Source organism: Miniopterus schreibersii (assembly GCF_964146895.1).
Source record: "Miniopterus schreibersii genome assembly, chromosome: 4".
NCBI classification, from domain to species: Eukaryota; Metazoa; Chordata; class Mammalia; order Chiroptera; family Miniopteridae; genus Miniopterus; species Miniopterus schreibersii.
The window spans coordinates 64,343,018-64,357,349 of NC_138105.1; the positions used below are offsets into that span (position 1 = coordinate 64,343,018).

The 14,332-nt window shown below is 53.8% G+C and overlaps 1 protein-coding gene across 1 annotated transcript in view; it reads right to left on the reverse strand.

Annotated features, from left to right (window-relative positions):
- Nucleotides 1-14,332, reverse strand: part of STK11 (serine/threonine kinase 11) — a 19,568-nt gene extending 5,236 nt beyond the window's left edge. The window contains exons 1-6 of the mRNA XM_081135665.1: nucleotides 12,992-14,332; nucleotides 4,525-4,608; nucleotides 3,832-3,921; nucleotides 2,958-3,090; nucleotides 2,746-2,882; nucleotides 1,874-2,001 (exon numbers count right to left, since the gene is read on the reverse strand). Of these exons, the coding sequence (XP_080991791.1) occupies nucleotides 1,874-2,001; nucleotides 2,746-2,882; nucleotides 2,958-3,090; nucleotides 3,832-3,921; nucleotides 4,525-4,608; nucleotides 12,992-13,281 (862 nt within the window). The 5' untranslated portion in view covers nucleotides 13,282-14,332. The remainder of the gene's footprint in view (nucleotides 1-1,873; nucleotides 2,002-2,745; nucleotides 2,883-2,957; nucleotides 3,091-3,831; nucleotides 3,922-4,524; nucleotides 4,609-12,991) is intronic.

Below are 14,332 nucleotides of genomic sequence, written 5' to 3' on the forward strand. Positions count from 1 at the left end.
TCTCTGTTCCCAGCTCTCCATACCTGGGCACAGCAGCCAGCAATGTCCCCTCCCATCATGCCTGGGGTTCTGAGACACTTGAACTCAGGGCCAGGGTGGCTCTAGAACTCACAGGGACACCTCCTACCCACCCCAGCTGACAGGCAGAGCCTCCAGGCTGATCATTCAGCTGTGCAAAGACCCTAACTGAAGCATAGGGGGAGACACAGCCCATGTGCCCCAGCCGGCAGAGACAGTAAGGGATGGAGCTACCCTGCCTGCATCTGGGGACACGAATATGCTCTGCTGTGTCATCAACCCACATGGAGCCATTTTAGGCATCAACAAGGGTATGGACGCACAAGACACGAGTACATGTAAAGAAAATGCCAAACTGACTAATGCCTGTCCAGGGAAGGTGAGTTCACAACACCCGATCCTTCACAGAGCTGAAATCACCAGGCATGGAAAAGCCTTGTGAAGGGAGGTCGAGTGCCAAACTCTGGGTACACCCAAGGATGAGGTGCTAACTCCATAATCAAAGGGCTGTTGGAGCCCGTGGGCACCTGGGAGTGTTCAGAGGACTGGGGACAGGGCGGCCAGGCTGACATTGACCTGGGGGACCTTCTGAGCCAGCAGTGGAAACTGGTGGGCTGCATTCTGACTGCTCGGCTCACTCCTTGCCATGTTCCAAGAATAATCCAGACTGTATTCCCAGAGCGAGCCATCTTCCTCAAAGTCCTGAGGTGGTGTGCCTAGCCTGTGCTCAGCACTGGGAGCCCAACTCCACCTATGCAGCACTGAATGAACTTACATGTAAGAAACAGCTTGAGCCCAGCTGGAGTGGTTCAGTGATTGAGCATCGACCCATGAACCAGGAGATCACGGTTCGATTCCTGGTCAAGGAACATGCCTGGGTTGTGGGCTCGATCCCCAGTAGGAGGCGTGCATGAAGCAGCCGATCTATGACTCTCTCTCATCATTGACGTTTCTCTCTCTCTCTCTCCCTTCCTCTTCTCTGAAATCAATAAAAACATATATATATATATTTTTAAAAATCAGCTTGCCCAGCTGGGTGTGGCTCAGCGGTTGAGCATCGACCTAGGATCCAGGAGATCTTGGTTCAATTCCTAGTCAGGGCACATGCCCAGATTGGAGGCTCGATCCCCAGCTGGGGGCGTGCAGGAGGCAGCCAATCAGTGACTCTCTCATCATTGATGTTTCTATCTTTCTCTCTCCCTCTCCCTTCCTCTCTCTGAAATCAATAAAGATATATTTAAAAAACAAACAAACAAACGAAACCCAGCTTGACTCAGTTACTGGGAAACTGAAATGTATTTGGGGCAGCTTGTGAACATGGCTCAATCTTTCCAGCTGTGCCTTATACAAAACCTAGACACCGAGCAAACATCCAATGAGGACAGAGTATAAGGTCAGTCACACACCAGAGCATAAAGACTAAGGGCAGAAAGAGAACCTGAGATGGTACTGTATTGATGAATCTTACACACTAGTCAAACACTGGGTGTGTAACACCCTCATAAACTGTCATCAACACTCAAACCAGCTGAACCTCAGGTTGCCAGCTAGGGCTCCCACCCACCTGCAGGCACCTTGCCAGCCATGGTGTGGACCGACAGCGCCACCTGCTGCACTGGCTGGGAAATGCAGGAGCACTGTGTCACCCAACAGGCAGTCAGTATTATTTCCCTGAGGGAGTGGGGGTAGGAGTCAGAGCAGGCGGTGGAGCAAGGCTCAGCCTTGAGGGGGTCATCCCTTCCTGGACCCAGACACTCTCCACGCCCCACGGAGAACGGTGCCCCCACCCACCCTCAACAGACCCACATCCTGCCCCTCCCCGGCCCATGGTCAGTTTCCATCCTGAAGGCCTCACCTTTCAGCAGGTCCGAGAGTGGGGGGCCGCAGTCGCCTGGGATCGTGTAGTCCCCCTTCCCGATGTTCTCAAACAACTTGTAGATGTTGTCCCCCTCGAAGGGGTACAGGCCTGTTGTAATGTTGTAGCTTCGCCCCCGAGCGGAAGGACAGAGGCCCAGTCAGTCGGGGCTTGTCCTGCAGCCCTGGCCCGAAACCCACCTGGCATAGGAGACTCAAGCCACCCCCATGTATAGGACTTCATATCGGGAGGCAGGAATGATCTGGAATAAAGGATGGTGGCTGCACCACTGAAAATACTGGAACTGCTGGACTGTATACTTTAAAGGGTAGGTCATGTGCTATGTGAATTCTCTCTCAATGAAATATGAACGCTCAGCTTGTGGCTGCCCTGTGGCAGGGGTAGATGGAAGGTTCTTGATGGGGGGCTATGCCTGAGTATCTGCAGCATGATTGCCACTTCAGGAGTGAACAGGGTTCCAGAGAACTCTGACAGGCCAATTAGCGCTGTTATGTGGAAGTGCTCAGGGACATGCCCTATTGGGCCAGCAGACCAAGGCAGCAGAATGGGGAGGAGGGCAGCACACAGTGGTTGGCCATATAGCACTTTTAACACTTCCAATTTGCCATGTCTGAGAATTCTCAGTATAAAGCATTAGGACATAAGGCACTCACAAGATGAGTGTGGCTGGGTGTCGACTGGTGGGGCCCTTGACAACTGAGGGGAACACAGCCCTTACTCCCACCCATAGGGGCTACTAGCCCCAGCTCCATGGCTGCCCTGCTCCAGCTACCCCAGGAGGGGCAGGTTCCAGAAGCCTATAGCCCAAGCAGAATGGGTGAAAAAGGGGGCCATAGCCCACAGGCACTTACAGCGTAACCCCAGCTGACCAGATGTCCACTTTGAAGCCAGAGAAAGTGTCCAGGCCATTGGCAATCTCAGGTGGCTGGAATGCTGGGGAGCCCTGGCTCGTCCTGCATGTGTCATCCTCAGCGAACGGGTGCAGGGCCTGTGACAGAGCCAGGTGGCCTCAGGAAGCGGCCTCGGGGAGCACCCGGCCCCCACCCTGGTCCTTGGGTCCTACCTCGGCCACACCCAGGTCAGAGATCTTGAGCGTGCCACTGGTGGTGAGCAGCAGGTTGCCAGGCTTGATGTCCTTATGCACAATGCCCTGGCTGTGCAGGTACTCCAGGCCATCTACCAACTGGCAGAAGTACCTGCAGGGCACAACAGCCATCTGGGGTCACCCAGCAAAACTAAAGACAGGAGGCCATAGCTAGGGAGCCACCAGGGCAGTGAACAAATGACAGAACAGGAGGCCCCTCAGGGAACCACAGTCGACAGGTGGGGCTGAGCCACTCCTAGACCGTTGAGGACTTCAGTCACTCCTTACCCAAGCTACCTGGGGAGGGCACAGAAGGGCTCCCTGGCTCCCCACCTGCCTCTCTCCATCAGGCAGCTCTTCCTTACTCTCCCCATCAACTCAAGGCATGTGTAACCTCACCCCCACCCCCAATTGCTCTGGCATAGACACAGCCATGTAGCCTCCCTGGAGCGTTCCCTAGGGCCAGAGACCCAGGCTCACCTTGCTGGCCTTCCACTCATGCCACAGGCCAGCTGGTCCTGCACAAGGAAGGGGGATTATACTTTGGGGGGGGGGGCGGCCAGGGAGCCAGCAGCAATACGGATCACTGTCAGGGGTTTCCTAAGGACTAGGAGGTCTCAAAGACTCAGGAGCAGGCACACTGGGGTAGAAGATACAGAGAGAGGGGCAGGTGACCATGGGTACTGCAAACCAGGCTCCTCAAACTCTGAGTTTTAAAGCACACTTGAGCCTTCATTTCACTGGTAATCAGAAAAAGTTGTTGGAACACAGGACTGAATTCTTGTAGCCACTGGGCCTGTGGGTGACATGGCAGGACAGAGGGACAGCCATAAGGCTGGCAGTGCATACTTACCCATGAGCCTGGCACACAGGGAACCGCTTCTCGGGCACGCTGTCCAGCATCTCCTGCATGCCACACACACAGTACTCCATGACCATATACGTGCAGTGCTAAGGAAACCATGGCCCAGCCCAGACCTCACCCCACACAGGGCCTGTCCCTAGGGTCAGCTGGAGACCAGGGGCAGCTGGGACAGGAGGCCAGAGATGGCCTGGAGTCTCAGGGTCAGACAGAAACTCCCCACCCCTAGCTGTGTCTCCACCAAGGGCAGTCTTGAAACGTGGACAGAGAGGAACCCTGTCACTGTACCGAGTTGGTGACGGGTACTTGTGGAAGGACACTGACCCCTCAGAAGGACCCTGGGCCCCTCATGTGCCTGCTTCTGGGAGCCAGGGCCACACATTCTGGAGAGAGCCCATCCCTCTCAATAAAGGGCAAAGGCCAAGGACACTCTTGTATTCCCAAGTTATATCTCTGGTCCCAGCAAGCAAGGCCCAAATGCCAGAGGTAGGGAACATGTGCCTACCACGGGGCCCCTAAACATGGGGTTACCCAGACTGAGGCCAGAAAGCATCTTGTCTCCAGACCCATTACTCCCATTAGAGCCATGGAGCAACAGGTGTCCCCAGCTAGTTTTGGAATAACTGGGAAGATGGACGTGCGGGTGCGATGGCCAGTGCCCCCCATCATGATCCCGAAGGATATATTTTCTGCTTCTCCTCATTGTAAAGCACGTCCACTAGCTGGATGACGTTTTTGTGCCGCAACCTCCGCAGTAGCTGAATTTCCCTGAAGAGAAGACAGAGCATCAGCCAAGCCTTCTGTGTGGTGGGACACAGAGCTTGCCTCACCTTGGGTGCCATGTAGAGGACATGCCAGCTCTGAGGCATCAGGAGAACCAAGAGGCTCTGTCACTGCCCCTTCCACTGAGCCAGCCCACACAAGGACAGCTGGTGGGGCCTGAATGGGGACAACCCAATCAGGACACTTGTTACATTTCAACTGAAGATAAATAATTTGTTTTACAAGAACACACACAGAGATAGCAAAGCAAGGGTGGCATGAGCACCAAGTATACGGAGTGGGGCTTACATTGAGTTCCCAGAGATGGGGTTGTCAAATAGAAAGGCAAGGCCACGCCTGCTCCCTGGTGTCTTGTAAGGACTCCCTTCCTCTCCCAGTACTCTGTAGCCCTGCAAAAACAACCACCACACCAGCCCCTCTAGAATGGACACCAAGGTGCCACTGCCAACCTGGCACCAACCAAACCCATCGACTTGTGACAAGGGGCTGGAGGGACTCTGAGCACAGCACTGCCTGCTCTGCAGATGGCCTTCCATGTGTCTCATCTCCAAGCAGTCTGAGCAGGAGGGGCTCACACAGCTGGGGCACTGGGGAGGCAGGAAGTGGTAGACAGGTCCTCAGAAGGTTGAAGTTACCAGGTGACTCAGAAATTCTGCTCCAGGTAAGTGCCCAGAACTGCAGACACGTGCATAGAAACCTGCATGTGCACACTCATGGCAGCACCATGCAGAGGTCCCAAAGTAAAAACCACCCACATGTCCATCCACGGAGGACATGGGCCCTTGAGCACAGGGGCAGCAGGAATGGGGAGCCTATAGTGGAGCTCCATGTGCCTGACTGCCCAAGCCTAGAAACACCTTTCTAAATGTGCCACAGACAGCCCACAAAAGAGTGTGGCTGCATCCGGAGCAGGAACCCCTGCTGCTAGTTGGGGGGCTCTGGAGAACATATCCCAGGTCCTCAATGATAACAGGACCAGCCCCACGGTTCTGCATCCCCACATCTGGAGATCTTCTGGGGCCCATCTCCTGGGTTGTGCCCCCCCTCTACTCACCATAAGGGCAAATCCTGACACAAAGTGGCCAGTGGCACCCTGTCCTCTGCAGTGAGACAGCTCAGTGCTCTTGTTAATGTCAACAAAGTGTGTTCTTTAAAAAAAAAACACACAAAACCCCAAGAGGCCCACTCACTTAACGAGGTTGATCCACTGGGGTGGGGTAGGAGTGGGGGAGTGTTTGTTCATTTGTCTAGTAACTGGATCAAAGCCCTCCATGTAAACATGTAAGTCCCATTACTCACACCAGGAAAGAACTGATACACCATCAGCTTCACAGAGATGGGGAAGTGGGAAATTTGTGCCCCCAGCAGCAGGAGCATTTGCATGAAAGGTGCCTCAGGAGAGGTAACTGGAGACAGGCCATCAACACAACCTGAGCTGCCTACAAAAAAATGTAGGCAGCCGCCAAAATTGTCACTGCAGTGGCCTCGAAGGCAGAGGGGCTTCTATCACTGTCTATGTTGTCAGCTCCTATAAGCTGCCCCTCTGGCCAGAAAATGAGAATGCTTTAAGAAAAAGGAAAGGCCAACTGCCCAGCCAGAATGGAGAGGAAGTGGTGCCTTCCAGGTCAGGGAGGCTGCCTCTGCTCCTCAGGAGCCTCCCTGTCGGCAATGCCCAAGCAGAGTGAACTGTTCAGTGACTCTGATTAACAGAAGAGAAACTGAAGAATCAAGGTCAAAGCCATTCACACTCCAGAGGAATGGAAAGCGGCTGCCTCCACACTAAGCCCGAAACACATGGAAATGGGCAAGGGAGACAGGGCCAGGCCACAGCCACTGCTCAGAACCACCCTACCTTGCTCCCCTTCAGGTGGAGGGCAGGCCCAGGATTGATGGGTGGCTCTGGCAGAGGGAAAGATTAAGATCCCCTTACCTCCTGGTCTTTCTGCTGACACTTCTAAACACATAGCAAGAGGCCCTCAGAGGTGGGAGAGGGACTAAAACAAGAGGAAATTAGCTAAAAGTGCAGTTCAACACAAATGTACATAAACTTTCACAGCAGCAGGATTCACAATAGGCAACAGGTGGAAACAACCAAATGCCCATTGACAGAAAATGAATAAATAGAATGTGGCCCATCCACACAGTGGAATATTACTCAATCATAAAAAGGAGTGAAAGTGCTGACACTCGCTGCAATGTGGATGAACCTTGAAATCACAAAACTGTGAGAGAAAACAGACATAGCTCTGGCTTGTGTTGCTCAGTGGTTAGAGTGTCAGCCCTCAAACCCAAAGATTGCCGGTTTGATTCTAGGTCAAGGGCACATACCTGGGTTGCAGGTTTGCTCCCCACCCTCAGTAAGGGTGTGTGCGGGAAGCAACCAGTCTATGTGTCTTTCTTCCTCCCTCCCTCCCTCCCTCTCTTCCACTCTCTGAAAAGTAATGGAAAAAATATCCTCAGGAGAGGAATAAAAAAAAAAGAGAGAGCCACACAGTGTATGATTCCATTTATGTAAAATGTTCAGGACAGGCAAAACCACAGAGACAGAAAGTGGGTTAGTGGTTGCCAGGGGCTGGGGAGGGGGATGGGGGTAACTGCTGATGGGGAAGGGTTTCTTTTGAGATGATGGAACAGTCTAGAATAGGTAGTGGTGAGTTTCACAATCTGTGCAAGTACTAAATGCCATTGAATTATACATTAGTCAGGTGAATTTTTTAAAAAATATATTTTTATTGATTTCATAGAGAGGAAGGGAGAGGGAGAGAGAGAGAGAAACATCAATGATGAGAGAGTCATCAATCGGCTGTCTCCTGCACAACCCCTCCTGGGGATGGAGCCTGCAACCCGGGTATACATGCCCTGACTGGGAATTGAATGGTGATCTCCTGGATCTTAGGTCAATGCTCAACCACTGAGCCACACCTGGCCAGGCTAGTCAAGTGAATTTTATGCTACATAAATTATATTTCAATAAAGCTGTTAAAAAAAATAAATGAGAGCCCTGGCCAGTGTGTCACAGTGGTTAGTGTGTTGGCCTGCCCACCAAAGGGTCGTGGGTTCAATTTCTCATCAAGGGCATGTACCCGAGTTGCAGGTTGGATCTCCAGCCCCAGTTGGGGCAATGCAGGAAGGCAACCAATCAATGTGTCTCTTTCACATAGATGTTTTACTCTCTGCCTCTCCCCCTCCCTTCCACTCTCTCTAAAAAAGATCAATGGACCAGCTAAGATCTGGAAACAGCCCAAGTGCCCACCAATAGATGAGGGGATAAAAAGGCTGTGGTACATTTATACCATGGAATACTATGCAGCTGTAAAAAAAAGGATCTCTTACCCTTTGGGACAGCATAGATGGAACTGGAGAGTATTATGTTAAGCGAAATAAGTCAGTCAGAGAAAGACAAGTACCACATGATCTCACTCATATGTGGCATATAATAAACAAAGTAAACTGAATAAAATAGATCCAGAGGCATGGAAGCATAGAACAGACTGAGGGATCTCAGAGGGAAGGCGGGGGTAGGGGAGTGGATGGGGAGAGATTAATCGAAGAACTTATATGCTTATATACATAACCTATGGACATAGATATTGGTATGGGGAAGGCCTGGGAGTGGGGTGGATGTGGGGTGGAGGGGATCAATGGGAGGGAAAAAAGAGGACATCTGTAATACTTTCAACAATAAAGATAAATTTAAAAAAAAAAAACACAATGGAAAAAACATCCTCAGGTAAGGATTAAGCAAAAATACAATAAAAGAATAAATAAAATAAAATATAAAACAACCAACAGTTCAGCCATAGGTGGATGTGAGATAAAGGGCAATGTGGACTGTGATTCCCCCACATACTCAAGGGTGAAAAGCCAGAATTCCACATGGACCCTGGCCCAGTGTCCCGTGCTTCCACTGCATCTCAGAGTTTCCCCTCAATCAGGGAAGGACCAAGCAAACAGGGAAGCCCCCAGGACATTCAGTGAAGGTGAACCTCGGTAGATGGGCTTTGCTGTCTTGCTGTTGCCTCTGGCAGGCAGCCTGTATGGCCTCACAGTGGAATCCTTCCCAATACTGAGGGGGGTAGGCACCCCAGCAGGTGCTGGGACATTGCAGAAGCCACTCGGGACAGGAATGAAAGCCAACAAAGTCCAGGGCTCTGGTTCTCAATGAGCTAAAATTACAACCATTCACCATCCTCCAGATCCAAGTACCTGCAAAGAAGTCCCAGCCTTGTCAGGCCCAGCAAGGACATGGGCGTCTGCTCTCAGAGCCACCACCCCTCCACTGAGGACCTGGCCACACAGGCCAAACCAGCTAAGGGAAAAGAAACAGCCTGAATGGCCAACCACATCATACAACATCATCTCCCTAACACAAACAGGAGGCAAGCACCAGAAACCATACTCAACAGAGAGGCTATAATGTGAAACTGAGCTTTGGCCCTAGCCAGTTTGGCTCAGTGGTTTGAGCATCGGCCCGCAGGCTGAAAGGTCCCAGGTTCAATTCCAGTCTAGGGCACATACCTCAGTTGCAGACTCAATCCCCAGTGGGGTGCATGCAAAGGCAACTAGTCAATGTGTCTCTCTCACATAGATGTCTCCCTCTTTCCCACACTCTCTCCCCCCTTCCACTGTCTCTGAAAAGCAATGGAAAAAATGTCCTTGGGTGAGGGGAAAAAAAACTGGACACAGCTTATCAAATTCATGCACCCTTCCTCTGACCCAGAAACTCCACTTCTGGCTATGTGCCCTTCATACCCTTGAGCCTGTCACACAACATGGCACGGAGTAACTCACCAACACAGCAAAAACATCCACGGTACAAGGAGGATCAGACTCGCCCAGTGTAAACAGAGACCCATGGGACAGAAAGGTGAGTTGGCTTGAGCTGCAGGGCAGACCACCCCATGACTTTGTACAGTCCTAAGCAGGACTGAAATTGTTTCACATTTCTAAACAACTGATGAAAAAAAATACAAAGACCACTCTTTGGTGACACGTGAGTATTCTATGAATTCAAGTTGCTATCTGTGCAGTTTTACTGGGGGTTTCCCTCAGCCCTGAGCACACCTGGCCTGGCTGTACCCACTTACCACTTGTACCCCAGAGTGTGCCCATCTGGTAGAGAACTATCTATACCTACCAAAAACCCCAGTGCCCCCAAGAGGGAGTGACCACACCAGACACTTTTTATCAGTTCAATCCATGCAGTTCTACTACCTATTGGAAAAACAAGTACATTCAACTTATTTTTTAAAAGTGAGTTGGGAGTTTTATTTTTTATTAAAAAGTGCTTGGACAGGGTAAGAAAACAACTGAAAAAGAAAGTGGGGCAAGATGCATCCGTATTAAGATTACAGTCAGGCCAGCATGGCTCAGCAGTTGAGCATGGATCTATGACCCAGGAGATAATTTGATTCTCAGTCAGGGCACAAGGCCGGGTTGTGGCCTCCATCCCCAGTAGGGGGAGTGCAGGCAGCAGCGGATCAAAGACTCTCTCATCACTGATGTATCTCTCCCTCTCCCTTCCTCTCTCTGAAGTCAATAAAGACATTAAAAAAAAAGCTTTGATCCAACTGAGGCTTGTCTGGAAGGTTTCGGACAGTCCTATAAGAGAGGAGCAGCTGTAGTGGAGTTTATTATACCTCTCACAGACAAAGGAGCCTTTTCCCCCTGCAGTGGGCTGGCTGGCAGCAAGGGAAGCCCACCTCTCCAGGCCAGGGAGCTGACACAGCCTACCCCCCCCCCCCCCCCCCCCGCCCCAGAGATCTGCATGGGGTAGGCCCACCCAGTTTCCTGCAGATTTGGAACAGAGTAGGGGCTCAAGAAAGGAGGTGCAGAGGGTTCTAATCCCAGCTGCAAACCTAGGAGGATGGGACAGCTCTGAGTAGTCCAGCACTCCAAGGGGAACCTCAAAAAGGGGAACCCCTGCGTGCAGGTCTAGGCCTGAGTTGATGAAACTGAGTGCTAACTCAGTGCCTGCTGCTGACACCTTATGCTAATTGTCAGGCTGGCTGAGCACGACCAACCACTAGCCACCCTGGCCTGCTTCCCCTCCAGTTCTTCCTACAAGACACTTCAGGAACCGGCTCCATGCAGTCCTAGCACCACATACCCATGTGTCTCCAAAAGCTCTTGGGACCTCAGCTGACCCTTCAGGAAACCAGGAGCAGGATGCCAGTGCTCTGTGACCCTCTAACTGGGTTCTGGTCATTTGTGTCTCCAGTGGAGCATGAGAGAACTTTTGAGGGGTGTAATGCCCTCCAAACTTGACCTTGGCATGTAAAATCTGTCTCCTGAATGGATGCTTTTATCACAGGTACATTACACCTTAGCAAAGGGGGGCCCTCGTCCACCCCAACATGCCCTCCACTGTGGCAGGAGAGTGTAGACCTTCTGGGACCTGCTAACCCTGCTGCCACTAGTCAGTGCCCTGATCTACAGGCTCCCTACAGTCAGCAGGGTGGGCTTGGGTGCATGACTAGCCAGACAGATCAATTGGTGCTGGAACCCAGCCACTGGGACAGGACTCTGGGAACCCCTCCTACCTGGGGCTGCTGCTCCCGAGAGGCTGGGGACTGAGGTGCCCAGCAGCAGAACCTCAAGCAGCCGGCACCAGAATACATCAATGGACCAGTGCCATCCGGAGAGCTCAGCCAGGCAGAGAGAGACCAGAGCTCGTTCCAGGACACATAGGGGATGATGCCTAAGAGGAGCCACGAGGACAAGGACAACTCTGGAGAGCAGGAGGGAGATCCATTTCCAGGGCAACATTCCAGATGCAGGAACTCACTGCACTCAATCTGCAGTAGTAGCAATCTGGCTGCCTGAGGGCCACATTGTTCCCACGGGCTTCTAATGAGAAAACATGACTTAGGGCCAGCAGTCAAGTGGGAGTTTCTAACTTGAGGGTGAGCCTTCACTTGGCCCTCAGGAGGGAGTCTGCTTTTGGGGGCCTAAGTCTCCCCAAGGACACACCATGACTCCTGCCCAACCCCCACCTTACAGATAAGAGACTGGTACAGAGAATTGACCATCTCGCCCTAAGGTGCCCAGCCACACCTTCTCCTAGTTTCCACAGGATGGGCTGTAAAAAGGCCTCACCAAAATACTGCCCACCTGGCCCACTGTACCACCCACCCTGAGACCTGTCAGTACAGCCCCACTTCTCTGCTCCATCCCCCCTTTCACCTCCCCCAGGTGTCCCAGAGCAAGTGAAAACAGCTCAGCTGGACTGCCTGCGGGTTGGAAGGAGGGAGGTAAAAGCCCACCCAGTGAGCAGCACTTCCAAGGACTGGCCTGGCCAGCCTGCATGAGGAGTGTCCAAGGTCACCGTCAGTCCTGTTGCCTGGCACGTTAGATAAACCTCTTCTGGGAATCTGAAGGCTGGGAGGAGCATGGGCGTGAGTAGGGCAGAGTTCCATTCCCAGCAGCAATAAGGAGGGATGCCCCCATCCTGAGACCAGAAAGAGGAAGTAGACAGTGCCTCCCACTGCCCTTGGGGGACTCCTGATCACAGACTCAGGCACCTCCAGGATGCGTAGGGGGCAGATGGCGCAGAAGAAATTTATGTAAAAAGTTCTCCAGGACACAAGCAATTCCCCTCTGGGGGTCACTGAGCCTGCAGTCAGGGACATCTAGTGACATCCAGGCCAGCAGGAACGGATAAGTACCCCCTTCTGTCTGATAAGCCGGTGCAAACAATTATTTTTGGCAACTGCAGGGTTCCCCTCCAACAGGATAAACAAATCGAATTTCGCCTGGCGCTAGTACCATACTGCCTGCTCACTAAGCAAAAATCTGCCGGCCTCCAAGGCCATTTCCGGGCAGAAACTCTCAGGGCCAAATAAACACTGGCTGGCTCCATGGGTACTTAAGTTCTTTGGCCAGCTGGGAGAGCCAGGGAAAGAGGTACGCGCCCCTACGGAGGACGACTTCACACTGGCACCCAAGAGCCAAACGCACCAGGGCCCAGCTACAAGCTAACCTGACTTCCTGAAAGTACTTAAGCACAGTTCCAACGACACTTGCCCTGGCAAGGGGGGGCGGGGGGATGCAGGAACAGATGATCAACTCAGGTTTGGAAGGAAGGAAGGAAGGAAGGAAGGAAGGAAGGAAGGAAGGAAGGAAGGAAGGAAGGAAGGAAGGAAGGAAGGAAGGAAGGAAGGAAGGAGGGAGGGAGGGAGGGAGGGAGGGGGGGGGGGGGGGGGGGAGGGGGAGGGGGAGGGGGAGGGGGAGGGGGAGGGGGAGGGGGAGGGGGAGGGGAGGGGAGGGGAGGGGAGGGGAGGGGAGGGGAGGGGAGGAAGAGACGGAGGATGACCCTGGCGCACCTGGGGACACCCAAAGCTGTGCAGGTCAGGAAGCCCACACTTACTTCTTCACGTTGGCTTCCCCATTGGGGATCCTCCGCAACTTCTTCTTCTTGAGAATTTTGACAGCTCTCCTGCACAATGTCTCCGAGTCCAGCACCTCCTTCACTTTGCCATAGGAACCCTCCCCCAACAGGTCCCCCATCAGGTACTTGCCAATGAGCTTGGCCCGCTTGCGGCGGGGTTGGTAGATGACCTCGGTAGAGTCGATGCGGTGGATGAACGTGTCCATCCCCACCGACATCAGCTCGCCCTCTGTAAACATGCCCAGCTGCTGCGGGTCTGCCACATCCATCCTGGACCCAAGGCCTCCGACTCGCGCCCCCGGCGGTCCCTTATCCCCTTTATGGATGGCCCCGTGAGCGGTTCTTCTTTTTGTCCCTCCCAAATTCCCTTTTCAAAAAAAAAATCAACAATAACGCAAAAGATAAAAAGAGAGAAAAACCCTTCTTCGAAAAGAAACGATTGTACTAAATGTGAGTTCAAGAGGCGTGATGGTCCGAGGCCCGTGTATCCAACGGTGCGCAGCACCCCAAGTTTGAGTAAGACCCGGCCTGGCAGCTCCGAGTTGGGCCGGCGTATCCACGGGGGCCCTGGGGAGGCCGGTGGGGTTGCGAAGTGCTAGGTCATCCTCCAGGGACTTTAGACCTTCGGGCAAACACGGACGCGGCCGAGCCAAGTCTTCTCCGGGCCGTCCATAACCAGCGGGCCGTGGCGCTCGCCCGTAGCCCGGGAGCCCCCTAAAGCTGGGCAGATGAGCTTTGCTGGGGGCTAGGGCGTCTCCAGCAGCCTCACAGTCCTAGGCGTCCCAAGAAGTGGCAGGTGCCTATCCGGCTCAGTCCGCTGCCGCCAGCCACGGGCGCGTATCGGGGGTCAAAAAGCCGCCTGGGGCCCTCCCGCCGCAAGAAGCAACTTCCGTGGGAGCCGGCCACTGGGGCGCCCCCAAACCGGTCTGGGACCCACAAGAGGCCTCGCGGGCGACCCCCACCCCAAACGGCAGCCCGCGCTCGCTCTCCGACCCGAACGCCGTCCGACGCGGCCCTCGAAGCGCGGGGGGCCTGTAGGACTCCGGGCTGCCGGGGCGGCGCAGGCCACAGGCCCCGGGCCTGGGGTTCCCGAGGCAGCCGGGGCCCGGGCGGCGCGTCCCTCGCCGCGGCCGCCCCAAGCGTGGAGCAGGAGGGGCGGCGCGGGGACCCAGCCCATGCAAGGCGGCCGCGGTGCCGCCCGGCCCCACCGCCGCCGCCGCTTGCACCCCTGCCTCACTCGCGGGCAACCTGGGCCGCCTCCCCCTTCCGCACCCGACACGCCGCCGCCATCTTGTTTACTTCCCGCCCCAGCCCAGAGCC